The sequence below is a fragment of the Passer domesticus genome, chromosome 3, assembly GCF_036417665.1.
Source record: "Passer domesticus isolate bPasDom1 chromosome 3, bPasDom1.hap1, whole genome shotgun sequence".
Classification (NCBI taxonomy): Eukaryota; Metazoa; Chordata; class Aves; order Passeriformes; family Passeridae; genus Passer; species Passer domesticus.
In genome coordinates, this window is record NC_087476.1 from 44,282,017 (window position 1) to 44,308,644 (window position 26,628).

Here is a 26,628-nt window from a genome sequence, read left to right on the forward strand (position 1 = left end):
CAAGAGATGGACCCAGACACAGACTTCAGTTACAAGTTCTCATTTACCCCAGACTTGGGGTGTTTAAGTGTGGCAATACCAGTTGATGCTATTCTTACTACATTTTTTGAAAACTGATTTTCAGTGTAATTATTTAGATCAATCTAAACACTAAGGCAGCAATAAGTATCTACACAGGGGAAAATATCCAAGATCAAACTTATCTAACAGTGGAGGCTTAAGGACAAACTTTTTATTTTTAATCTAAAAACTTCAGTACTTCAAGGCCAGGGCTAAGCAACAAAAACAAGGACCCTGGAGCTAAGATGGCTGTGCTCTGGTTTTGGTACCCTCACTAACTAGTAGTGAGGTCTGGAACAAGTCGACCTTCCCATAGAGCACCCAACTCATTTGTAGAATAGGTACAAGACTTGTTCAGGCTGTGGTGTAGGACTAATATTTGTACCTTGTTTTGAGATCCTCTGATCTGTAACTGCAAGTAGTTTGTTGTTCATAGAGAGAACAAGTTGCTTACAGTACTATCTGCAATATCATAATATTTAGAAATCCTCACTTATGGGCTATGACTACCCTGAACACAACACAAACTCTCTCTGCCCAAAGGACCTCACAAACGAAGCACTATTAAAAACCCAAAAAACCACAGTGGCTAGTTGCACAGCTTAAATTTCCATTTTCTCTCAGCATTTTCCCACGAGGGGATTGCATGTGAGAGTACACAACAGAGAGTCAGATCACACCCGGATCGGTTGCGCTGGCATGACATTTGGCAATACAAGAATGACATAAATTAAAGTGAAACCTCTTCACCTCAGCCTAAGTGAAAATGTGAAGAGCAAGGGGGTTGAGGAGGAAGGGGATATATTGATCCATATCTACTCAACAGTCAGGCCAGTGGTGTGGTGGCAACAAGACATGCCTTTGCTTTTTCAGTAACTAATAATCTATAGAGAACCATTTCCTTTTCTGCTGTTGAGATAACACATTCGCCACCTCAGCTTCATGCAAATAATTCATGGCTCTGCCTACCTAATTTACCTCTCTGGTGCAGACACAAGGGCAGAAACCTCCCACCAGCACTGACTGACATGCTGCACTGAAAAAAGAGCCATCTCACCCAGAACTTTCTGAAAGTTTATGCTTAAATCGTTAGAGGATAACTGCACCAAATGCTGTGCAGGAGACACATGGCTCCATAAGATTAAATGGGTTAATTTTGCTGGTCTTCAGTGCTGCCTGTCACCCACATGTGCTTTGCAGGCTGGAACTGACATTATCCAAAGAAAAGTGTTTGGTATCTCTGCACACAGACCACAGCTGGTCAACAACTCATCCCAGATTTAAACATAATGTATTAACTCTCATCTGTTGCCAGAAATTAATATTACATGCTATTAAAAGTCTGGGCCCCCAGAAGTGTGCTGAACTGAGTGGGCCTACACTTTTCTTGGAAACAAACAGGTACCAGGCTGGACATGTGTCTGCATGGAATGGAAACCTTGTTCTAATCAAAATGCTGACACCACTTTCACTCGCTCACACACACTCACCTCTCTCCCTGCATTACTGCACTGCAAGCAAGGTTCAAATGTCAAGCACCAAAAAAAGAGGCAGAATTAATTAAGCTTGTCCACACATAGCTTCAGGAGCAGCCCTTGCTTGCAGGATCACACACTGGTTTTCCCACAGGACTTGTACCTTGTCCAGTGCACATGGCAGGAGATGCTCATCCTGCATGGGACAGGGAAGGGATGCCATCCCTCTCATCCCATCTTCCCTTCTGGCTGCATGGCTCTGGCCTTTGTGCTCCTGCCCCACTCTCCAGCTGGGGCCATTTGCCCCTGAGTGCTTTCAGTGGATTCATTGGAAAGATGGCTGAAGGCTTCACCTGGGAGAGAGAGGTAGTATCCCTGGGCAGGACTGAAGAAAAAATAAAATACAGGAGTTTAAAGTCAAAAACTCTCTTTGGATGCCCAGAATTTCAGGCAGTTTATCCCACGTGTTATTTGACTTTAGCTTATCTTAACCTCAGGAGTCAACTGGGATCCAGAACACCTTCAAACCAAGCACAAACCAGGGATAACTACACTACATGACCTGTGAAAATTCAGGTTGAGTGACTTGCTTCATGCAATGCACAGCTCCTTCCAAAGGAGTTCCAAAGGCCAAGGGCAAAGGTAACACACATCCTGTAAAGACCACATCATTATGCACGTCCATGAAGGACTGAGTGAACCTTAATTCCAGTTTTTCTCATCCTCTGAGTGCCTGAGATTGCTGCCTCAGTGCTGTTCTCACCAGCTGCCTGGGCAGACTCTGAGGCTTTGGAAAGCACATGCACTGGTAAGATTTGTCCATTCTGTGACTGTCCCATGCTGTGGCTGCACAACACAGCAGGACTGGCACTTTCCATGTATCAATCCACCAGCTCTGCTATCTGTGGCACTGCTGCCAGGAGAAGTCTGTCACCCATGACACAGACTGGCACGGGACGGTGGTGAACCTTCCACTCGTCCTCTCTATCTCTGTTACCTTTCTCATTCTCCCCTTCCCTGTGCCCATCCCTGTCCTCTTGCATTCCAGGTGAGCATCCCTGGGGCTCCTTGATCCCTGCCAGTGCTGCAAGTTGGTGGCCACCAGCTTCTTCAGTCTTCCCAGAAGGAGAATTTCTGGTGAAGTGAAGCAGTGAAACACTACCTTTCTTTGGAAAACATGGTGCCTAACAAGTGAGGGAACCCACACAACTAAGGGCAAGGGTGAGATAAAATACTAAGAGAGAGAAAAAGAAAAAAAAAAGGAAGAACACATTTTCACAGTCTGCAGATGCAAAGTGAAACTATTTTGATAGATTCAGCTCTCCCACATTGAAAGGTCCAGAGTTTCTCATCTCCGACTTTACTCTGAGGCATGAAATTTCAATGGCTTGACAAACTGTAATATCCAGGATGCTTTCTGGCTCCTTGGAAGCCTGTTGCCAGCCTGCCAAAGCTCCCCTTCAGTATTTTGCTGGGTTGGTATTACCAAATAACTTTTTTTCCCTTGTTTTGACATGTCTTCATTTGCTAATACTTTTCCCTGCAGCTGAAAATCCAGTGATATGGAGCTGGTGCTCTTGTCAGGACACTGACATCTCCATGACTGGATACAGGCAGCCAGGGAAGAAAATAACTGGGTCCGTGCTAGCAAAATGTCCCTTTACTGGCAGGTGATCACCCCCAGCTTTTTTGTGGATGCCGAGAAAATTGCTAAGCTGCTAATGTATGCAAGAGCCATTTGCCTTCAGCCTCTTCACAGAGATTCACCCACTCAGCAGAGGGCAGATCTGCCCATTCACCGTCTCATTTCAGATGGTCTTCAACTACAACCCACGTAGTGCACATTTAAATTAAAACTGGCCTCTTCAGAAGCATTTTAAATAAAGAGAATTGCGTTTCAGCATGATTTTAACAAAGCTCAGCCATGTGCTTGCCTTCCCATAGTAAGCTCAAAGGGATAACAATTCCGTATACTGCCTTTGGAAAGATTCTTGTTTTGCTTTATTCTGTTTTATCAAAATAACAATCTAGCCACAGGAATGAAGGAATTGGTAAATGTTTCAGTTTGGACTGAACATCTTTCAAAAGGAAATGGAAGGAAGGAAATGGAACTTCTCAAGGAAGTTACAGAAAGGTTCAAAGGAGTGGGTGACACTCATTAGCTTGTATCATACAAGGAAACAACCAAGGATTAAAAATCTATTATCCTGGGATTATCCTATGAATTTTCCTCCAAGCATTATGAAAGGTTTCTGTCTCCCTGTTGACAAATCATCTTCTACAATGTTGTCTAAATACATAGTACCTCATCCACTCACTGTCACCATTGTTGCACCCTGTGATTCAGGGGAGATAAGAAGATAAACCAAAAGAGAGGTAGCTGCTGGTTGGTTGTACCACCTGTGAAATATTCATACCTGATGTGTTGTTTGCAAGAGTTGATGCTCAGATACTTAGGACATGTTTCTTTCTTCTCCTTCATGAAATGTCCCTGTATCATCTTGGTCAGTTTTGGCACTGACGCATATGTGTGCTCTACCCTGCTTCAGGGATAACTTATGCACCTCTAGAATGATTTTTAAAAGCTAGGAATGGGGTAGAACAAAACACTAAATCTATGCTCTGAAGAATTTTTGTCCTAGTATACACAGAAATTAAATTGTGTTTGTCTCCTCCCTCTGCTCTAAGGACAGAGGTAGCATTAGTAATACAGAGCATGTCACTCTTCAAGCTCTCATGCAGCTTTTAAAACATAGAGAGCAAATGGCAAATTTACCTTTCATCTCCTTTTGAAACTTAAGTTAGGCCTTATTGGTAACAAGTGAAATTAAACTGGTTGTTGCTGTTTAACTTCTCCGTGCAGTTTCCTCACATGAATTAGTCATGACCAACTCTACTTGGCAACTGTCCTTACAAAAAACAGAACAGAGAGAAGGGTTAAGCACTCCCATACAATTTACCCAATAAATTTGTCATACCCCTCATATAGAGTTGTCCCTCCAGTTTTGCCTGTTCCCTAACATATCTGGCAGTTTGAACAATGTTGGCAATATTTGAGCAATTAGGCATTCCAAGTGGAAAGGTTAATACACCTTACCCTCAAATGCAGGGTGTGTTTTGTCTTGTGCCTTTAACCATCCTTGATGAGCGCCGATTGCACAACAGCCATCAAGTAGGAAGGTCTTTCAATTTCAGTAGGCCCAGCTTGTTTTGGTTTAGCAAAAGGCCAGCACTCCAAAGTAAGGATGGGATAAACACACCTTCACTTGAGTGTTACTGAGGCAGATCAGAAAGAGGGATCTTCACAGTGGTTATCACTTTCTGGGTGTAAAATGCTTTGGTCATCCTCGCACGGGTGTAAAACCAGGTGAAAGAACCCATAAAAGAAAACTCTCTGATGGAGCTTGGAATAGGACTGTCAAGGAGAGAGACTTATTTCACAGGTGGTTTATTTCCTGCTCTTTTGCTTGAGAAGCATTAGGACCTCAGGTTTTTTTTTTTTGGTTTTTTTTTTTTTTTTTTGGCAAGTTCTCAGAAACAGCAGTCTGTTTGTGGTCCAAGCAGCAAATTCTGGACAAGAGTGGGCAGAGCTGGAGAGATCCTGCAGCCTTGCACCAGCTGGGACCTGCAGAGATCCCAGTCAACCAGGATAAAAGCACCTCCCAAGCCAGCCAGCCAGCCCAGCAGCCGCCATCCTCAGCCCAAGCCCCTGCTGAAGCTGGAGAGCGACTGTGCATTGCAAACCACAGCGCTGCACAGGAGCACCCCAGGTCAGCAGGAGGCCAGCAGCTGCCACAGCCCTGCTCTGCCAGCAGCAGGGCACACCCAGCGCCCAGCCTGCCTGCCTGCCTGGCAGGGATGTTTGGCTGTGTCGTCCAGACCTAACTTAAGACAGAAAAAACAAATCTAAGCAGCACGGAGAGATGTTTTGCAGCTCACAGCAATGCTACCCATGCACGGTCTGGAGCACTGGTGGACGAAGGAGGTCGGGTCTGGGATGCCTACTTATCCCCCCCCACAAAACCCGAATGGGTCTGAATGACCCAGCCTGTGCTGGGGTGGTCCTGCAAGGCCCCACATACCTCACCAGGGTCTCTTGTGCAGCAGCCCCGTTCTGGTAAAAACTGCTGAGAATTCGGCACCCGGCCTCTCTACTTGTGGCTGGTGGTATTTCCCTTGCTGGGGTGATGTTGATGTTCGTAATGAAGCTTTGGCAGAGAAAGAAAGACATGTTGTAACCATTAGCAGACTTTACATTTAGAATTTATCTGAGGAAAGGACAAAGGATAACTCAGCTTGATTCGGTTTTTGTACAAGTTTGTGTCTACACTCTCCATTGTAGTATCAGTCCCAGTCTTCACCATTTTCTTCCTCTGACCCAGAAAAACTTGATCATGAAAATAATGTTAGTTAGAAAATAATGGAACTGATAAGTCATTGCAGGCACATGTGTGTCTCATTATACATCAGTTCGGTTTCACTATATATTTTACACAATGTAACATAAATTTCACTACGCACCACAAGTATTTCAATATGTGATAGTCAGAAAGTGGCAGTTTACACTAAAAGTTTCAGTATGTGGTAGGATATTTCAAATACTATAAATTCTCCTTTTAAATTAAATGCATTGTGTAGATTAGTAAGAAATGCAGTTGTTTTAGTTTACTCAATGTGGTTTTCTTTCAGAACAGTATTTTAGTACTGTACTGTTCAATTGCCATGTTTATTTTATTAATACATATTAATGGGTAATTAAGTGAAAATTCATTAAATATACACCACACAGGACTCAGGCAGGAGTTCTGTTTCTTAGATCTTTTATCTCAGCTCAATTTATACCATATTAGCAAACACACTGCATTTAGAGAGATTGTATTAATGAAAAGAATAGACTTCCTGTTATGAGCCTGTTTTTTTAAGTGAATTTTCTTTGAGCAAGTAAAATTTGAGGGATCTGAAAGCCCCTGTGAGGGGGAATTGTTAAAGCAGTGGATAGGCATATCCAGGGTTTGCACTGATTCACCACTTATTGCAGATAATCTCCATTTCAGTCAAAACCAGCAGCAGAGGAGTTGGCACTGCCAGTGCTGTGCTGCTCCTCACAGCTTTCATCAGCTCACCATAGAAGTATCTTGTCAACCAGGCCTTTTCCAACAAACCCATCCCATGGCCCTGCTACCCCACAAACTTCTGTCACAGAGCTACCACATCACTTTTTTACACACAACGTATTTCAGTGCAGGAGAGTACAGATTACCTCTGAGAGATACTTGCCATGAACCAAAAGCTTATCAAAAATAATCACATGGGTTAGTAAAGCCAGGGCACATCTGGCAGCAAGGACCACCTCCTGCAACCTTGGTCACAGCTACAGTGACACTTCCACACTAGTGCAGAAAAGCAATTTCCCCAAATCCTGTACCTACCATCAGAAATGCAGAAAGAAGACAAAAATTAGGCAAATTTTGGTTATTAATTCTGCCTCAGAATTCAGAGCACAGAAGCCACACCAAGAACAGCTCCATGCAGAATTCTATTTTATTCAAGAAACAGCCTCAGCAGAGATCATGGGGCAATGCTGAACTCCAGCCCAAGAGAGAAACATCAGCCAGTTAACTCTGCTCTGCCTTCTGCCCCTCAAGATACAATCACACGGATAATTTCCAGAACTTTTCTCCTGATAAGGTCAAAATGCTAATGATCTGCACTGAAGTTCAGTGTTCAGCAGAACCAGAGGCCTCATCTGCCCCGTCTCACGCTCGAAGACAAGAGTGACCCTGCACCAACGTGACTTTGGGAAGCTACTTAGAGAGTTCCAAAGGCCTGGATTAATTGGAAACTGGGTCTTTTAACGTAACTCCTTGCCCTATGGCAGACCCAGCAGACCTCATTGGCTCCCTGCCAAATAGTTCAAGCACCTCTTAACCAAGGAAAAGGTAAAGAGCTTGGGTTGGGACGTGCTGGATTTCAGCCTGGCAGCTTCAAATCTCCTAACCCGCAAGAGCAGCTTATCTCTGTTTGGAGGTCAGAGACCTCAGCAAAGCCCTGTTCACAGGTGCACGCTGGCACAAGCTCAAAAGTTTCTCTCTCCAGACTGCAGCAGTTCCTGTGTTTCCTACAAGGGTGGCAAAAAGGGCCACCAAAGTGGCCAGGGACATACGCGGGGCTGGCTGAGTCTGCCTCTGCTAATTCATTTGGCAAAACATGCTACCATGAGTGCTTCCTTAGTTCACAGAATGCATCCAATGCAAGTATAAAGCTTGACTACCCTCCTCTTCCAACGTTTAAAACCAAGACCCACAGCTCTTCTTGTCTGTAGTCTCTGACTACCATAAGAAACAAATTGTGCCCCAGACACACAAGTCAAAGCTCATGAGGTGTGTCAGATGCTTCCCAGGGACCAGGCTGAAGGAAATACAAATGTTTCTGTCACATGTGAGGCATGTGGACAGTTCAGGTTTGCTGTGATCACCGCTTTCATCCCAGACAGGGGCTGGGTGCAATGGGAGCTGCCTTCCTGTGCCAAGCCAGAAGACCTGAACTATGAGTTTCCTCATCTGCCTCCTTTGTGGCTGCTTGAGAGCAGCCCTGCTGTCTGAGGGTCTCTGTTTTGGACAGGGCAAAACCTGGGCTCATATCTCCCTTCAATAAGATGTTTGGAATGAAATAAAGGTAATGTTTTTAAGTGCATGTCCATTTTGCAGCACAACCAAGCCCGAGCTGTCCCTGTTCCTGTTAAAAAAAAGGAGAAGCAACAACAGTACAAGCTTTGTCATATTCACTTGCTCCCATGTTAGATCTGGGCTAAGATATACATAAAGCAATGTATTTATGCCCTAGATTCCACTGCTGATACTGCCAGCAAAAGCTAAATTACAGTGATTTTCCCGTAGTCAGGCTGCTAGTCCAACAAGTTTTGGAAGGAAGCAAATGTATTACACACATCCTCCAAGTCCCCTCCTAAGCACTGTCAGGCTATAATTTTAGCTTACTCTTATTAATTATCATGTATAATTGGTATTGAGCTGTCCTTTGGCCTTCATGAAAGTTACATTATCAAAGCTATTGCACTACTTTCACTAATTCATCTTGCCCAAAGTTTTTGGCATTTCTCAATTGACAAGGCAGAACAGCAACAGAAGTTGACAAACCATGTACCAACTCATCAATCAAATCCAAACCTTTTCATTTGACCCAATGAAATTTCACTTGTAGGCTAAACCACACGATTTCAGGAAAGGACATGGCCATGCAGCTTGCAGCATCCTCTGTTGTGATTTCAGAGGCAGCTGGCATAGGCTTGAAGACTGCAGTTTCATGGGTCCCAATAAAATTTAATAAAGGACTTTTCCATCTTCACTGACTGAACAGTAGGACCATTTGTAGCCTATAATTAAGCTGGTGAGTTTCCATTGTTTTGAATATGACCTACCTTTTTTTTCCTCTTTACTCAGCTCTGACTGAAGCTAATATCTGCTTATCAAAATCCTTCTGTTTTGAGTCAATGCATCTCCATCTGTGCAAATCTGAGAGGGGAGGTGCTCACAACAGTTCATATTCCTGGTAGCTGAAATATCCCTGTGGAACATCTCTGCTGCATTCATGTTTCATGGACAGCTCTCTCTTTGAAGTCAACTTCTACAGGTTTTCACACAGAAAATTTTTTTTCAGTCTCATTTCCTCCACACAGCTGTAGCAGCAAAACATCATCAGCATGCAACCTTGCAAAGTGACACCTTAAAGAAAAAAACTTCATTAAAAAATGGTGTCTTGGCATGATGGGAAAATTTTTCACATCAGCAGCTTCCTGCACTCTTTTCTATTGATTTTCATCAAATCAACATTTCTTTGTTTTAAAAATAGAACAAATATTGGTACTTTAACAACAGACTGCAACAAACAGCATTCTGCTAATCTTATGTGAGAAAAAAAAAAACAGTTAGACCAAACCTTCTCATTGATTTCTGCACATCCCTGCCTCTCCCTGGTGTTCTCTTCAGGACAGAGGAAGCAGCTTCACTTCACTTGTACGATTGCTTGAGAGTTTTGGTGGGAAAAAGGCTTTTCCTTAATGTGGGGCATAAAAAACTGCAAAATTCAGCATCTGTTGAATTTCATCTGTGTGGACAGGGAGGCATTTCCCTGTTCTGGAATTGGGGTTTGCAATATTGTTTACAAGGATGGCAACCCTCCCAACTTTCATTTGCAAAATGCTCCACAGATACAGATGAAAGCCATGAAAGAGGCTTGGGGGGTACTTTTGTATCTCAAACAAGATGGCCAAGCAAAAAGAAACAGCTTGTCCATATAAAGGGTGCTCTGAGAACTGCTCTGTGGCAGCACAATGCATTTTACCTTCTGGACAACTACAAAAGATTACCAAATTGCTTGGTTAATGCTGGATTTCTGTGCATGGAAACCTGCTGGTTCCCACATCCTGTAAGCATAGGATAACACTGAGGATAACACAAATTTCATTCTACCACAGTAACAGGAAACAGAAGCCAAAACCAGGACAGCACAGAGAGGTGTACTGGAATTAGCAGTTGTCCTCTGAAGCTGGCATATCAAATCATGTTTTATTTTTTAATTTTAAAATTTTAACATCCCCTTATTTTTGCAGAGCTGGCAGATCCAAAGAGCTGGAGAGGAACAGACCAAATCCAAACAACTTCTTACATGCAGAAGCATCAGAGGATGCTGCAGTCCCAGACTGTGTTTAGGAAACTCAAGAGCTGGGGGAAGTTTCTGCTGCGTGGGAGTTGTACCCGAGATTCAGCACTCAGGGCTTTGGAAAGGATGCTGCTTGAAAGGCACAAACCAATACTGGCATAAAGGAACCTCACAGGTCTCAACAAATCCTGAATCACCACAGCCCATGCAAAAATCAAGCATTGAAAGCAAGACTGCTCTAAATTCACTCTCAATAAGAGCCATCACAGATCAGATTCACACCTTCCCTGGAAGCTGACACTTGGAATTTACATTTATCCCTCAACTGCTTCTGTGGAAATAATGAAAACCACCAAAACAAAACTCAGGAATCAATCCAGATCTTTGTAGCACTCCAGCTAGACGTATCCTAAACCCTGGGTGGTGGGAGAGGGAAGCCACGCTGTCTTTCTTGCTCAGTTAGCAATACCCCAGAGCACACTGAAAGTAATTATTTCCATCTGCCACACACAACCTACAAACCTGAAAATGGCACTGCTACTAGAAACCTAACACACCAGTGAGTAACCAGAAGCAACCAACTGCTTTCATTTGTGATTGGTCACAAAGCTGTGGAGATGCCCCAAGTGTAGTTCACTCTTAGCTTGATGGGGTCAATGTTCAGTGCAAGTCTCCAGGCAGAGCAGTGCATCAAGCAACAGCTGGGAGAGAATGGAAGTATAGAAAATACTCAACCCACCGCAGAAATCACTTTTTGTCCTTTGAAAAGTATTAGACTAGTCAATTTTCCCCCTTCTTTTGAGAAAAAGCTGGTAATGACCTTATTATCTCTTTGAAGAAAGATAACTGCTTTGAGATTATTAAGTTTTTTGAGCAAACTGCCACTGTTTGTAATAAAAAGTAATTTCAGGATAAATGTGTAAGACTTCAGCAGGTACAAACACAAATTGAAGCAGAGCAGTTGCCATAGTTCAGCCCATAAAATCCTCAGGTATTTATATGTAGATCACTGTTTTTGAGATTATTGACCACTATCATCACCCAGAGCAGAGATGTCACTCTGTTGATGCAGCAGCACAGCCTTTCATTCCTCAAGCTGCTGCATCCATGTGTCTGCACCATTGCAACCCCTCCTTCCTAACAAGAGCACTGTGCTGGGTGGGGAGGACAAGGGAAAGGGAAATGAGCTGTAGGCATCATTTCAGTAGCCATTAAAGTCTGAAATATTTGACAAAATATTCTAGTTCTCTTTCTTTATGAGACTCGTGCAAAACATTCCAGGAAAAGCAAAGGATTATTATCTGAAGGCAGAATTTAACCTTTGAACTGTGTAACAATTTTCTTCTTAACCATAAATATTGGACTACATAGGCCCATCTGCCTTCCACAGGTTGGTGAGTGGCAGTGTGTGTTGTGCCTTGATCAAAACAAGGATAACTAAGATGATTCCCAGTCATTATACACGACTGAGACCAGACAACTCTTGCCACTAAGACTCAGTCCCATGCACAGAAGATGAGCTCAGATTGAGTTACCTGGCAAAGAGCGAGTTGCTGGTTTAGCGGGGCTGGCATAATTTTAAATAAAGGATGAAAACACACCTTTTTTAAAAAGAAGAGTCTTAGGAACAAATGTAAAAAGCAGAGTATTCACATTTGCTAGAAATGATATTGTAATTGATGAAGAATCTGCAGTTCCTAAAGTCATCCTGTGATCCCCCATGAATTGCTCAAGAACTGGGAAGTGGGCTGGCTACAAGCAAACAGGCTAAGGAGCCACTCTCCCATTGTTAAAATAATTGGGATGTCTAAAGATCCTCAGTTAAGATAAAAAACTAAGTCTTGTGGTCTGATCTTGCTGAAATATTTTGGATATTGCATTTCTGTCAGTGCAAGGAATTTTTCCATTTTTTGGAGAAAAGAAGCAAAAGCAATAGATCTGCATGATGAATCCCCAAACAGTCACACCCCAGTCAGATCAAACAGGACCTCTGTCTCAGATTGCAATATTCATCCCCCCCCTTTCTTATTTCCTGGGAGCTGTATTTGTCAGACACAGTATTTTCCAGAAGGGAAAGTAGGATCCAGAATCTAAAGCACTAGGAATGCCAGCTCCCACCAACCATACATGCTAACCTCAGCCATATCAAAGCAGAAAAGAAAAACTAAGGGTGCTGCACTGTGTTGGTTCAAATTAAACTAGCCAAGCAAAAGATTTTTTAAATTTTATTTATGAGATGTGAAGAAGTTGCTTTCTACTTGCCAAACCATAGTGCTAAATACCTAAGACACTGTGAAAGGGGCGCCTCTATTATTCAAAAAATATTTGTATGCTTTTGGTGGATTAATTGCATTTAACGTTTTGGTTAAACACACAAACAAGCACAGCTTTTTGTTGTTGCTTCAAATGAAGCCACAAAGAGAACAAAAGGCATTCAACTGAACCAATTTAGGTTTATAAACATATTAATTTTAAGAGCACTATGTGTACACTTAAAATGAATTTAAAGCAGTCGACCTTTGCAGTACGATGCCCATTTTCACTGTATCCAAATTATCCATAAATCCAGATGCAAGTTGTCACAGACACTTCTTTGGAGAGCTTGCAAAGTTAAAAGTTAATGTTTCCTATTAATTAATAATTGTTTTCAGCTGTTTTGGCAAGTGATTAAAACAAAGTGTCTGCCTTTAATGTTACAATATAAAAGTTTTCTCCCTCAGCAGCGGCTTCAGCTCCAAGCGGGATTTGCCTCATTTGCAGGAAGGTGTCACACGTGGTTGCCTGGGGCATTTATAAGGTGAGCAGCTATTGTACCTGCCAGTGCATGACTGCCATTCCACATCGGCCTGGTTCTGCCCGGGACAGGGGTAATTTTTGGCCAGGACCTGGGGGTTCTTCTGTACCCCCTCACAGTCACTGGATCAGCGTGCTGTGGTGGAGGGAGCAGCTGGGTGCTGTCAGGGGCTCTCTGTGTGAAAATCATTGGCCTCCTTCTTGTAGCCTCTGCCATTACTATTGCTGCTCTTACTGCTCATTTTCTCATCTCATGGCTGTTTCCAGTGAACTGTTCTCACCTCAAGCCATGATCTTTACCTTTTGTGCCTCCTGTTCTCCTCTCCATCCCATGGCAGGGGGAAGGGGAAGGGGAAGGGAGCAAGCAGAGCACGGTTTGGAATGGGAACAGTAAATTGTGGAATACCATTCCTAAACCATGACACACATCCATTAAAATTACCCACCAAGCAGTTTCAGAGGAACATCAGCTGAGATAAATAAAACCATGCTGCTCATGTTAGTGGTGTACCATGCCATGAAAGAGTCGTTCCATAACAAAACCATACAGCCTATGCGTCACTTACCAGACCCTGCCATCCTGCAAATTCAGGATCACACACTCTTGAAAGTTTGCACTGCAAAGCCTGATAGCATCTGTCCCTTCTGAGGCCCAAGCCATACTCAGGTATTACTGACAGACTTGCTCCACACATCAGCAGATGGTTCAACACAACCCCTGTTTTGACCAGCACCTGATCCACAGCAGGATTAAACACGGCTCTGAGAAGGCTCCTCTGCCAAAAGTAACTTTCTAGACATCATCCTTTATTCCCAAGCTTCTACCAGTTCATTTCCCCAGTAAAACTGAAATGGCAGTTCTCCTGGAGGCTGAATTTCCATATCCATGCAGAGGAAGGACAGCAGATTCATGGCAGAGGCAGAAAAACTCTGCTTGCAAAGTCAAAAGTACTGATATCAACATAAGCACAGTAAGACCCCCAATTCTCTTCCCTAAGTGAAACTGAGACAACTTATTGAGAAACCTTTCACTTATGCTGCATGAAGAAGCTTGTGATGTGATGAAAAGTACAGAATTTGAGATTTCTCTCTTTCTGGTACATCATGGGAGCTTGCTGCTAGCTCCTCCTAGCTCTAGCTTCTCCCTCTAGTTTGAAAAACTTTAAGCTGTTCTTCAGTTGTTAAGGTAGGAGTTTTTCAGAATAAACAGCAGGCTTTATCTCTGCAAGGTAATAAATCCAGAAAAAAAACATACAGACTTGCTCAGCAGCAACTTGCTGGCGTGTGCTCAGTGAAATTATTATTGTCAGAATTCAGAAGAACCAGACTCAGGTTTAGTTCAGCCCTTATCTTGGGCAAGATTTTTCCACCAGAACAACACCCTTACTTCATGCTCTGAATGGCAGAGGGATACTTCACCACTTCAGGCACAGTGACACCCACCAAAACCCTCAGCAGAGACAGCACAGGCAGGAGTGTTCTCTCTTTCCTGTGATTCTATGTGACACTGCAAAATAAACTTAAACATTTCTCAAGAAGTTTCTAGCCACACCATTTACACTTAATCTTATCTCACTCCACAGTGAAACTTCATAAACATGTTAGAGTGTGATTTGCTTCAAATAATTAGCATCAAGGGTAGTCAACAAAATGATCCCATGCCTAAGGTTACTTAAATCCCTGACCCTTCTTTGACATAAATAACAAAATCACTGAACATAAATCCTGCAGGTAAAGATAAGCACTTGGTTTCATTCCTATCAGGACAAGATGCACACTTGTGCCTACAGCACGTCTGAGAAATCCACAGCAATTATTCATCCCTCCCTGGCCAGTGCCAGAGAAAGCACTCCACTGCTCTCCGAGACACCAGGGACCTGTTTACCCAGGGACAAGAGGAGGGAAGAAGTTCCCTGTCTTGGGGCAGCTCTGCAAAGCTTACGCCCTTGTTTATGATGTGGCAACTGCGGCACATGCCCATACATTAAGGTGTTAAGGATCTTCTCCTTTTTGATGGTATCCACATTCATTTCAGCATCGCACCCCACAACACATTAGGATCAAAGCAGAACACATAAATATATTACAGTTCATTTCAAGCATATATTATACTGAAGAAGCATTTTTATCCCATCCAGATCATAACTTGCAGCAGAGATCTTCTTGATGATGCTACACACTCAATGCCTTTTATTACTTCAGCATTTTCTAATGCTGGAGAATAAACTCCCTTTAAAATAGAAACAATTTTTTTCCTCAATGCTCAAATGTCCCGATACCATCAAATGGCAAATGGAAGAAGAGCTGCTGTGGTTTTGAGCACTGTTAATTGCCTGCAGTGACACAAGCAAGGGCTGAGCTGGGTGTGGGCAAGGGAGTTGCAACAGGCATCGTCCATTCCCTCCACACCACCTCTGAGGTTTGTTTTTAGGAAGTATCCAGAAAGCTGATTACACAGAAACAGCAAAACCAGCCTGAATGAAGGCTGGGGATACTTCCATTTACATGAGTGCCAATTTTCAAAGAGAATTTAATTTACACCTTCTATTTACTTGTTGGAAGCTTGTGTGGCTACCGCAGAACAAGTCACTGTTAGAGGTGTGGCTCAGAAACTTGAAAGACCTAAATTTCAGAAACCCCCAAAACGACAGCTGAAGATCATTATCATTATGATCAGAAGCTACAGTTCATCTGGTTTGTTGTCCAATGCATGCAAAAAAAAAAAAAAAAAAAAAAAAAAAAAAAAAAAAAAAAAAAAAAAAGTTGCACAATGGAAAATTGTGGCATCTAGTTTGGGGAAGGAGGGATGGAGGAGTGCAAGCAGGTAAGCTGCAGAGAACTATCTTCCCCTGCACCTCCAAAAGACACTGATCCCAGTGTGATCTATGGAGGCCAGAAGAGACACAATTCCTGCTGCACTTCCCTGAGGCAGCCAATTGCAGCACAACCCTTGAATGCATTCAAGTTTCAGTACGAGAAAGAATAAAATACAAGTAATTCCTGTTATTAGCACATTAATTAAAAACACACTATATATATTTCAGGGTAATTGTAAGCTGACCCATTAGGATTGCTCCCTCTTACCACTGAAATAACTGAATACACAATCAGAAGTAGGACATCACCAATTTCACTGAAAACTGACATCATGATTTCTTACTGAAAGACATTCCATTTGAGCAATAAATTAAGCTTTGCTTTTTGTTGTTGGTTTGGGGTTTTTTTTCCATTGCCATTATGGCTATTCTTCCAGTCATTTTCTCAACAGCCATCAAGTATAAATTTATATACAATAAACCAGAAGTGGAGACTTTCCATAGGGGAGCAGACCTCCCAAACTGTCAGAGAAACTGCCTGGGTGGCTCAGCAAAACCATGCCTCAGCACAAGTCCTCATGTATCTTCATATTAAAAGGTGTTGAGATGTACAGTGCAGAAATGGTGATGATTACAATGGACACATCCTCTTTCTCCTGCCTGTACAGACTCATTACAAATATTGACTTCTTGTTCTACAACTAAACCCCATATAATGGAATTTTATTCTGACTGCAAAACGAAACAGAAAATGCTTGTGACCAAAACTGGGTTTGGTATTTATTAGCCACACTGAAAATGTATTCTGCTGTTCTTTATGAAACATTCAGAACAGCATAAAATAAAACTTCAGAGACATGAAACAGTAATTTTCATGAAAGGAAGGTCCTCTAGTGACTCATCCATCCATCCATCCTCAGTTTTCCAACATACAGTATATTGGAACAGTGACCTGTGGTGCCTGTGCAGGATGTTTTCTGCAGCAGGACCTCCCCATTCTGATTCCCCACATGAAGGAAGCCCAGGCTGAGGATCTGCTGCAGAGGAGGAAGCTCTGAAACAATTCCTGTAAATAAAGGCCTCCTTCAGCAATGTGCTAAACCATCAAAGTTAAATACACACTCAGCAACTGCTCACTCCAAGCAACACCAGAGGTGCCAGACACTGTCCTGCAGGTGAAAGCCATTGCAATGCATTCATGGAAAGGATGGAAAGGAAAGCACGTGGTGGGACCTGCAAGGTGATGAGTGAATGAGAAACCTGGGTGAGATCAAGAATCCGGCTCTGTCATTTCAGTCCCCACAAAGTATTTTCTCTCAAGCCCCACCTTCACTGTTTTTTAATTCCTCTCGTTTCCCTCTCTCCTCCTCTGCACCCTTCTCTCACTGCTTTCCTCCAGGGCCACCCAGTTCGTGGTAAAAACCAGCAGAAATGAACTCATGCTCTGCTGGGGAAGGAGGAGCAGTGTGAGAAGTGTCAGGGAGGGCCCCGAGATGGGCATTTTAGTCACACTCACACACCGATGGTAAATCCTGCAAGGGAGAGACGGAGCTGCGGAGCCAAGGGCAGGCACAGCCTCATCACCACTTGGCTGAGGTCAAGCATCAGATAAATAAAGAAGAATCTATAAATTAAAGAAGAATCTGCAAGGGCCAGGATTCATATGATAAAATGGTCGCTGTGGAAATGGTGAATAACCGTATGATTTCCTGTGTCATGCCATGATTTCAGGGCTTTAGGCTCACCCCCATGGCCTGATCCCCTGCTCCTGTTTGCCTTGTACAGACTCCGATCAACTTTAAAATGAAGGAAAACCAGCCTATTTTGCCAATTTTGAACTGCAGAAAAAATCCAGCGAGGGTGTGTGTACACATGACTGATGGAAATCAAACCTCTGAAGTGCAGATTATTTTAATTATAGTCAGAAAAGCATGTAAGGTGCAAGTTTCAGCCAGATAGTTTCCATTCTGAGCTTTAATTTTGTAGTAATAAAAATACTTGAGTGCCTCTGTCTAGCTGAAAGAATAACAAGTTGTCTGGCTTGTTATGTCAGCTGGGACACTAAGCAACAATATACATAAGGAGAAATTATAATATATCTGTACAAAATAAGGCATCACCAGCTCTCACTCGTGCACTCTCTCCAGGTGCCTTTCACTGTGAGGCACTGAAGGGACAGGTTTAGTGAACAGTGCTGTTCATTGTTTTTTCTCCCCCCACAGCCTGATCTTCTTTGAAAAAGAACCACGCTTCTAGAGGTTTCTAAGAAGTGCTTGTGAACTTGCAAAACACACTTGACAAAAGTCTAGCAAGCGATCCTTCAAATTCCAACAGATGCAAACTACATTGCAAATTGGCTTTGCCCTTTCCAAGGTGTTAGACTCGGTTATGGTGAGAGCTCAGGGTATAATGAGTATTAGTGGCTAGATCACAGATTTGTTTCCACAACACATTCATTCTATTATTGACCTAGATTAGTGAAATGATGCAAGGATTAAGGCTTTGAACATCTTCAGTGGAAAGTGCTATTTTAAAATTGGACACGTTTTGGCAGTTTTAACTGCAGTCAAGATCCTCCAACCCTAACATGGTGTTTCTATCCAAAGTGGTTTTATACATATAAATGCTGCTAAAACCATGCCTTTAAACTCCATATAATGCTAGTTATTTTGTACATATAAAAACCTGACATACACCAAACTCGTCATGTAGCTGTTTGCATAGCTGGTTTGTATTCCTCTCTGTTCTTCAATCTATTGTTCAGAGAAATTGGTGTTTCATTTCACAATTAAAAAACTTATTTACTTGAATTGTAGAGACATGAAAGGCAAGCGAAGGAGAGAAAACATCTCTCCCATTTTTAACTCATCTTCCACAAGCTAATTTGATAGCGTAATGTGAAAGTACAGAAATCTGAAATCTAGTTCTGAATGTCTTTTTACCTCTCTCTCAAGAGATATTACTCAGGTTTAGTGTGACATTTCAAAATGTCACCATGCCTATCTCAAAACCAGATATTTTAACACAGAATAGATACCTACCTGCTTTAGTTCAGAACCCAATCTATATGTGATAACATTCTAAGAACCTCTTCTAAGAAGTTCCTACTTATTAAGTAAATACTCATCATTCCATGACAAAGATACTTATTTTGCTAGAAATAAAGACAGACTCAAACTTTGTTTTATTTTTTAATAAAGTTTAAATAGTTAAAGTAAGAGGAAAGAGTATGTTTTAAAGCCAAGCTATTTCTTTGTTCCATGCTAGGCCTTAAAGTCGGATTTACTGGCAAATACGGGCCATAAGAAGAGCTGTATACTTAAAATGCTGGTGTAGAATATATTAAAATAGCCAGCAACTCACTCCAGATTACCTTAAAACAAAGGAAACACAATCTCTACAGTTTTTGAAATGTATTGCCTCTTATCCTGATTAATGGAAAAATTATCCCTACAAAAGATTTTTTTTTTCAATATGAAGACTCTACAAAATATTTGCTTTATCCATTGGCAGGACTTTGAAAATCTCCAAAATATTTAGATATGTGTGCCTAAGGAAGTTTATAAATGCCAATCCAACACTGTAACAAAAATTCCAAACAGAACTGGAAATTAGAATAACTTAACCAAATCACCCCACCATAAGAATATTATATTTCAATTCTGCATAAACACAGACCAGCATGGTTTGTTTTGTTTTAAAAGTTCTTCATGTCCTGCAGAATACAGCATAGGTTTGTTTCATTAGTACCTTTACCCTTCCATTTCCTTAATGCTATTTTCCTCATTAACATTTAAAACAGTATCTAATCTGTCTACAGATTTTTTCTGCCCTCAGGGCTCTTCTTAGCCTCAACCCTATCCTCACCCATGGAGATCCTTCCCCTCTTGCTTCAGAAAGAGGTTTTTGTTCATTTGGCTGATTTTAATTTTCTTCTTTTTCAGATACAGGTAAGTATCCTGCCATGAAGGGAGCATGGGAACGAATGGGAACAGCACTGGGAATTATTGGGACATTTACAAGCCAAGACTGTGAGTAGAAGCTTGGACGGCCACTATTTTTGAAAGAAAAATATCATGCTTTCTTTATATTGGATAATATTTGACAGATTGGATAATATGTCTACTATAAACATAGTTTTGTGCCACAAACAGCCACAAACTGCAGACAAAGCAAGAGAGCACAGATTTTGATGAATTTAGTGCAACACACAAAAAAATTGGTAGAGTTCAAGTAGCATCTGCAATGGTAACGAACATTTAGAAACCAAAATGATCCAATAACCTAAAAATACATCTGCTACACTAAGAAAAAATCTGTGCAGTGAGATTAGAAGATTCCAAATTGCGGACCGGTTGCACAGGGACCACAGATGTAAGAAAGTATTAGCTTGGAAAAGCCTCAGCTTTCCAAAATTCAAAATCATTAAAAAGCAATCTGCTCATCATTCTATGATTTAACCGTTTCCTAGTCTATGGGAATAAACAGCAGGATACAATCCTGTTTGCAACATCCATGTAGCTTTAAAAAAAAAAACAAAAACAAACCTTTTTAAAGTAAATTAAGAAAATATATTCTTAAAGAGAAAAAAAAAATAGATGAGCACAAAGAAATGCCATGACGAATCCTGAGACAAATTATCCTACATCATTGCTAGTCTATGAAAACTGGTTTGAATAATAAACACACTGGAGTATTCAGTGACAGCATACAAATCAAGAGTATTTGTAATTATTAAGTTGTGCATGTTTTTAACTGACAAAACATGCTCACGGGCTTACTTTAAAATCTCTCACTGCTTGTTATCAAAGTTAAAAGATCATTTGCATACCAATACATATGCTGTAAACATGAACTTCTCATTAAGGAAAGATGGATTTACAGTAATTTGATCTTTTACAAAAAGCTATTGGTAACCAAATCTCTGAGTGTCTAACTTTCTAGAAAATTAAACCAATGTTTCCACCCTCAAAGCTGAAACATTACCTCTTTAGGAAACAGCCCTGTTTATTTGTTAATCAGAAATACAATCAAGTGGCATATTTCCATTTGCTCTTCAGCTCACAGTTTCAGCTACATTATATTTTACAAGAAAACAGCAGACTTGCAGAAGTCCTGTAAATTCTTTCATATCGCAACCGATTTAATTACAGTGGTGAACAAACGCAGCAGTGATGCAAAATAAGATCAGCCCATTTGCCCTTATCTGATGATAGGATCTCTCTTCCTGTTTGGCTTACAGCAGTGAGGACTTCTTGTTTTGTTTCGGCTTTTTGTTGGTTTCTTTTTTTCTGGTCAGGCTGCCTCTGTCAAGACTAACAGAAGCAAGAAGTTGACATGCCCTTAGAATTCCAGCTTGAGAATGATCCTCATAGGAATATAGCTGAGTTTCAATCAGTAGGTCGGGGAATGATACTAATGTGGAGAAAATTATCTGGATAGCTCATATGTTCGCTTAGCCACTGAATGGGTGTTTCCAGCATTGGCTCAATTCCATGAATCATCACTTGAGTCTTCTGCTCTCCATCTAATTCAAAGAAAAAGAGAAACCACTAGTATACCATTCAAAGTTCACAGGAAGATTAAACATTTACTCATACTTAATTTACGGTAGATTTAATTGGTGTTACAGAGTTTAACATTTAACAGAACGAAAAGTAGGAAATATCAGTTGGAGAAAGCTGAGACTTGTATCATCTAAAACAGAAACTGTGAGTTAAAATTAATTCCAAGACAAAACTGGAATTAACTAAAACTTAATGAAAGTCCCACTTTTCTTTACTAGTTGCAAGAGGTTTTTTTTTTTAACCCTACAGTGATCCCAGCTTGTTGTCAGCCCAGTTAAGGCACATCCATCTCACCCAGCTGTAAGGCATATGAATTTTACACAAATCATTCTTAAAATGTTAAGCTTCCTAAAACATACTGATAAGTTGTATTCTTAATACTGTGATCTCCTGAAAGAGCTGGACTATGTGTAATATAATACATGTATTATTCATTAAGTAATTTTGTTTTGCTAAGAATAATTTACATAAATCACTAGCAATATTTCAGAGTTACTCCGAAAGAAGAGTTGGCACCAGCTTTTTCTCACTTAGTTTCATCTCTTGGAAAAAGCAAAGTTAGCAAATTATTCCCAGTATAATGAGAGTATTTTCTAAGAATATTTCAATTCTTTTTATTTATACTTGTCCCGGAGGATGCAAGTACTTTGATCCTTTGATTCAAATGATGGGAACCAGCTAAAGCAACTGACATAACAGTCATGACATGAACTAAAACAACAAAAAATGAAAATTTATTTCAGAGACAAGGGATGAGAAGAGCATATTAAATATTCTTCAAATAATGGTTAGGGAGAGGAAAAAGTAGGCAGTGACCTTTCACTCATTTTATTCTATACTACGGCATTCTCACATGGACCTACCACAGTGAAATCCCCATTCAGTCCTCAAAAGTATTACTGAATTCACTAATTGGCATTTTATGTCCCCCTCCACTGTTTTTATTACAGAACAAACCATCATCCTCACCAAGAGCTGCATGAAAGACTGCAGAATCTAGAAGTGTAGGTACCATTACTGGTTCTTGCATTCAGTGGCCCCGGTTGTAGTACAATTACTATTTTATAACAGATAAAATCACATTTGTTTGGTAGCCAAAATGATTTGACAGCTGCCTGGAGAAGTTTGTAGTATAACCAGCTATCTATGCCCACACAGCTGGTAAAAAAAATCATCCCAAACATGTACTTGACTTTATGCTAGTAATAATTCTTCCTGCAAGAGCAGACAGTTATGTTTGCTTAAAGTGAAGCATTATACTTTTGTTACTTGTTACCTACACATGGCATATTTTGTTCAAAGTCTTGATTCTCTAAAGAGCATAATACACACATTGTCACACTAAATTATGCATAAACACTTGCTGGTTTCTGGTTTTATTGCAGACAAGTCTGAAGAACAAAGCACATAATTTAAAAACCAAGTTCTGATATTTCTAGCCAAAACAGGTATTTTTTGGCTGAAACACTACCAGTCAGATTGTCAAAAGAATTAACTCCAAAAGAAAAGATCTCAGAAACCCAGTTGTGGCGGTGCATTCATTCATTTACAACACCAATTTTCTTTCTTCTTAGAAGTTAGGGGACATCTAAATATTTTTAAATAACCTTCAAATATATGTATTTAACATTAAAATTAAAACCTACCTACGTCATTCCTTAAATTGGTGTTGGTGACTTTTTCTTAATGTTTCATAGTATTATTTAATTTTCAGAAACAACTAACTTACATAAAACCAGATGAAAAAATGCATCTGACTCTTTTTAGCCAAAATTTGCAAAAAAAAAGATTATAAGCTTTAGAACCCCATTTTCTTGCCATTGGAGGAAAGGTTTATAAGTGATAAACATTTTCTTTGGCTCTTCCATTACTGAGCAACATATGTATGTGTGTGCATGTGCCTTCTCTTGCACACACACTACTCTCTACTCTTTTCTTGTAAAAATGAAGTGCAGGTAATCTTGATGTCTCCGTTCCTTGTCCCTTACCCAGTATTGTCCCTTTCTCATACAAATCTTTTATTCTGTTCCTTGGCAAACTGAGAAAGCCTCAGAGGTCAATGAAGAATTTAAGTTTAATTAATCTAAATCTCTGCATTAGCATTGTTTGTACTTTCGTATTATCTCTGACAAAGCATCACTTCTCCTTAATTCCTTTTCCCCTTGAGGCTTGACTGAAGAGATCTTATCTCCCAATTCTGTATTTACTGCAGCCTTCTTTCACAAAATCCATTGTTTTTACTTCAACATTCTTCTCTCCTTTTGTTACTAGGAACCACAAACTCTCACTTAAGGCACATTTACCCAAACTTTCCTCAACTTTCATGTTTTCCATCACACATCCGATTATAAATCAGTCTCTCTCATATACACTCTTCTCTGATTTTTGTAGCAAAAATTGTCAACAGCAAATACACTAAAACAATTACTGAAAAATATTCTTATTTTGTCAACAGCTGTCTAATTATTATTCATTTCCACTATGATCTGAGTCCTGAATGATTTGCTAGCTATCATGAAATCTTCATCCACCTATTTTAGAGAGACAATAGATTAATATATTTGCGAAACATTTTATTTCCATGATTCTAGATGCATCTTGACCCACCAACCACCATCCTCTTCTTCCCCAGCTCACATTCTATGATCACAAGAAGCCTTTTTAAACTCACAAAATGCAGCTACAAAGTGTACAAGTTGCTAAACACAACATATCTTTGAATTAGTGGTATAAAATTTAAACTACCTAATTACAAAGTAATGCCATTCTATATCATTGGATAATGCCTGTGGAAATTAGGGCAAATAACTCTGTTCATCTGCAGTGCACGGGGTCCAGACCTGATGATATCATTACTGTCAATATCCATTCTACAATGTTCAGTAATCCAGGGAAAAAACAAACAGAATTTCCTCAAAACCACTAACCACTAATTCAAATTTTCCAGTAACCTCACCAACTTTTTTTGTCCTCTTAAAATCCTGTCAGAGCTTCAGAACTGAGTTACATGTTACTTATCACATGACCTAAGTGTTGTGGGTTTTTTTTTTTTTTGTTTTGTTTTGGTTTTTTTTTTTTTTTTTTTTGCTGCAAATTATTCTTGGGAGTAAGATGAAATGGAAATAGAAGAAAAATAAAAGCATAGCAATCTGTGTTTTATAGGTTTTCATAGTGCTACTTAAAATCAGAGTACTTCTATATTACTGAAGTGATGCTCAAGTAACAAACACTGTTTTGGCATTTGCAAAAAAAACCCCAAGAAACCTTGAAAACGAATTACGTCATCTATAAGAGCAGTCATCCCAAGATTAAATTATTTTTTTACTGCTTTCCTTGTGGAGCTGTATCAATAGAGAAGGTACTGTAGCCCTCTCAAGTTACTAGAGGCAAGCTCTAAGCACAGAGGGTAATGCTTTTTGGTAAAACTGAACATTCCATCTCCAGAAGGCAGATAACTGTGCTTACATGTTACATACCAAGACATTTTTGAGACATTCAGCTGACTTAACTCTGACCCTAACTCAAGACTGCAACACTTGAAGTGTTGACCAGACCCAGGCTAATTAATGATATCCTGTAAAGTCAGAAGGGTTTTCCAGCTTTGTACAGAAAATGGAGAGAAACAAGAACCTCTGAAGTGAAGGGTTTAAGAAATCTGCTTTTCTGTCACCTACAAGGTGGCTCCGTGCTCCTGATGAGCAAACTACTACAAGGAAATCCTGGCAAAGGACTCTTTTGCAGATAGGCATCTGCTGGGAGGAAGCAAGAGAGAGTGGCCTGTTGCATCTCAAGTGAGTCCTTGAGAGAGTGGCTCAAAGCCCTCCTCAACCTGAGGCAGCTTGAGCCCACTCCATCTTCTTTAAGGGAATGCCCTACATTATTCACCGTTGCTAATCCCAACTTCCTTTAAAACCCCTCAATATCCAGGAATCAGCAAGACACAACGGAAGAACAAACAAGAAAATCTGTAGATTTCAGAGAAGGTGGGAAGATGTGCCATGTAATGGTATCACACAGTAAGTTTTTCTCTTTCCTTCAGCTATACAAGTTGATGCTTGCAAATGAATCTACTCAGTAATAGGAAAATTGGCTTATTCAGCATCAATTCAGATCGTTGCACATGAGCACTAATGCATGCATCTAAATAAATTCTTCTACTGAGTTACATTATTATTTGAAAGAAAGAACTAAAGATGGACATAGAAGATTGGTTTAGTTTTGAGACAGATTCAAGTGCCTGAGAGCAGAATAGTGAGAAGGCACTGCCTCTGTCACAGGCACTTACTTCAGCCAGGTTTTACCCAGATTAGCACCTCAATGCTCACCAGTGCTGCAATGACATACTCCCTTTCACCTACACAAGACAGCTTCTCTAGCCAGACTACATCTGTGATGTACCACTTAAAATTCTTTAGTGGGATGAAATACCTCTCTTCTGATTTGTGGCCTCAAGCAATCACCTGTCAGGGCAATTTAGCAGGCTTAAATCCCTTAACCGATGGACAATACAAGATATTCAGCTTTAGCAAAAGTGCCCTTGGAGTACTCAATTAGAATCCTCAGTATGCAAGTTCTCTGCATAGCAAGTCCTAGAATCTGCCTGTAGCCAGGGGCAGCAACACTTATAAAATTGGCTTTACAACCCTAAAAAGGCAAATAGAACCCAGTACTCCAAGTTAGGGGCAAACAATGCATTTCTCGTATGGTACAAGGCCACAGGACTATAGACAAGGACACTAAAATGCATAAGGAGTAAACACAACCAAGTTTCATGCAGTAGCAGCATTTTAATCGTGTAACGTAACTGGATGCCAGCTTTCCAGCTGTGAAGTGGGCCACAGACATTTGGTTGCTTCTCTTCAGAATATACCATATGCTCTGAAGATGATACTAAAGGTATTCCTGACAATAGGCTATGCCATATTGTAGGACAACTCATCTTGGAATGGCATTATAAGGAGCAGAATTTCCTTTTTGTGACTGTGTTGTGGCTGCTTTCCTCCCCCTTTCTTCTGCTCCTCAGATTATCTGGCGGGAGAACAGTGTGTGCTCAGCACCTGGTGTCTCAGACATCTCTGAATCTGAAGAGACACACCAACACCTTCACTGGAAAGATTTTATCTGCCTCTGAAGGATCTCATAGGAAATTACTTGCAGAAAACATAGCTTTCAGTAATGTGCCTCGTGTGAGTAATGCAGCATGCAACCACTAAGTTTGTCACTGAAAGATATTGCTGACCC

General features: G+C 40.7%; 1 protein-coding gene and 1 long non-coding RNA gene across 3 annotated transcripts in view; both read right to left on the reverse strand.

The window, feature by feature from the left end:
* LOC135296453 (uncharacterized) overlaps window positions 1–9,246 on the reverse strand; it is a 45,958-nt gene extending 36,712 nt beyond the window's left edge. The window contains exons 1-2 of the long non-coding RNA XR_010358559.1: window positions 8,971–9,246; window positions 5,618–5,743 (exon numbers count right to left, since the gene is read on the reverse strand). This is a non-coding gene — a long non-coding RNA (uncharacterized LOC135296453). The remainder of the gene's footprint in view (window positions 1–5,617; window positions 5,744–8,970) is intronic.
* Window positions 9,247–18,998: 9,752 nt separating this feature from the next.
* ATG5 (autophagy related 5) overlaps window positions 18,999–26,628 on the reverse strand; it is a 73,136-nt gene continuing 65,506 nt past the window's right edge. Inside the window, exon 8 of one of the 2 annotated variants that reach the window (XM_064412833.1) lies at window positions 18,999–21,347. In XM_064412833.1, the coding sequence (XP_064268903.1) occupies window positions 21,211–21,347 (137 nt within the window). In that variant the 3' untranslated portion in view covers window positions 18,999–21,210. The remainder of the gene's footprint in view (window positions 21,348–26,628) is intronic. The other variant, XR_010358560.1, reaches the window with a different exon arrangement.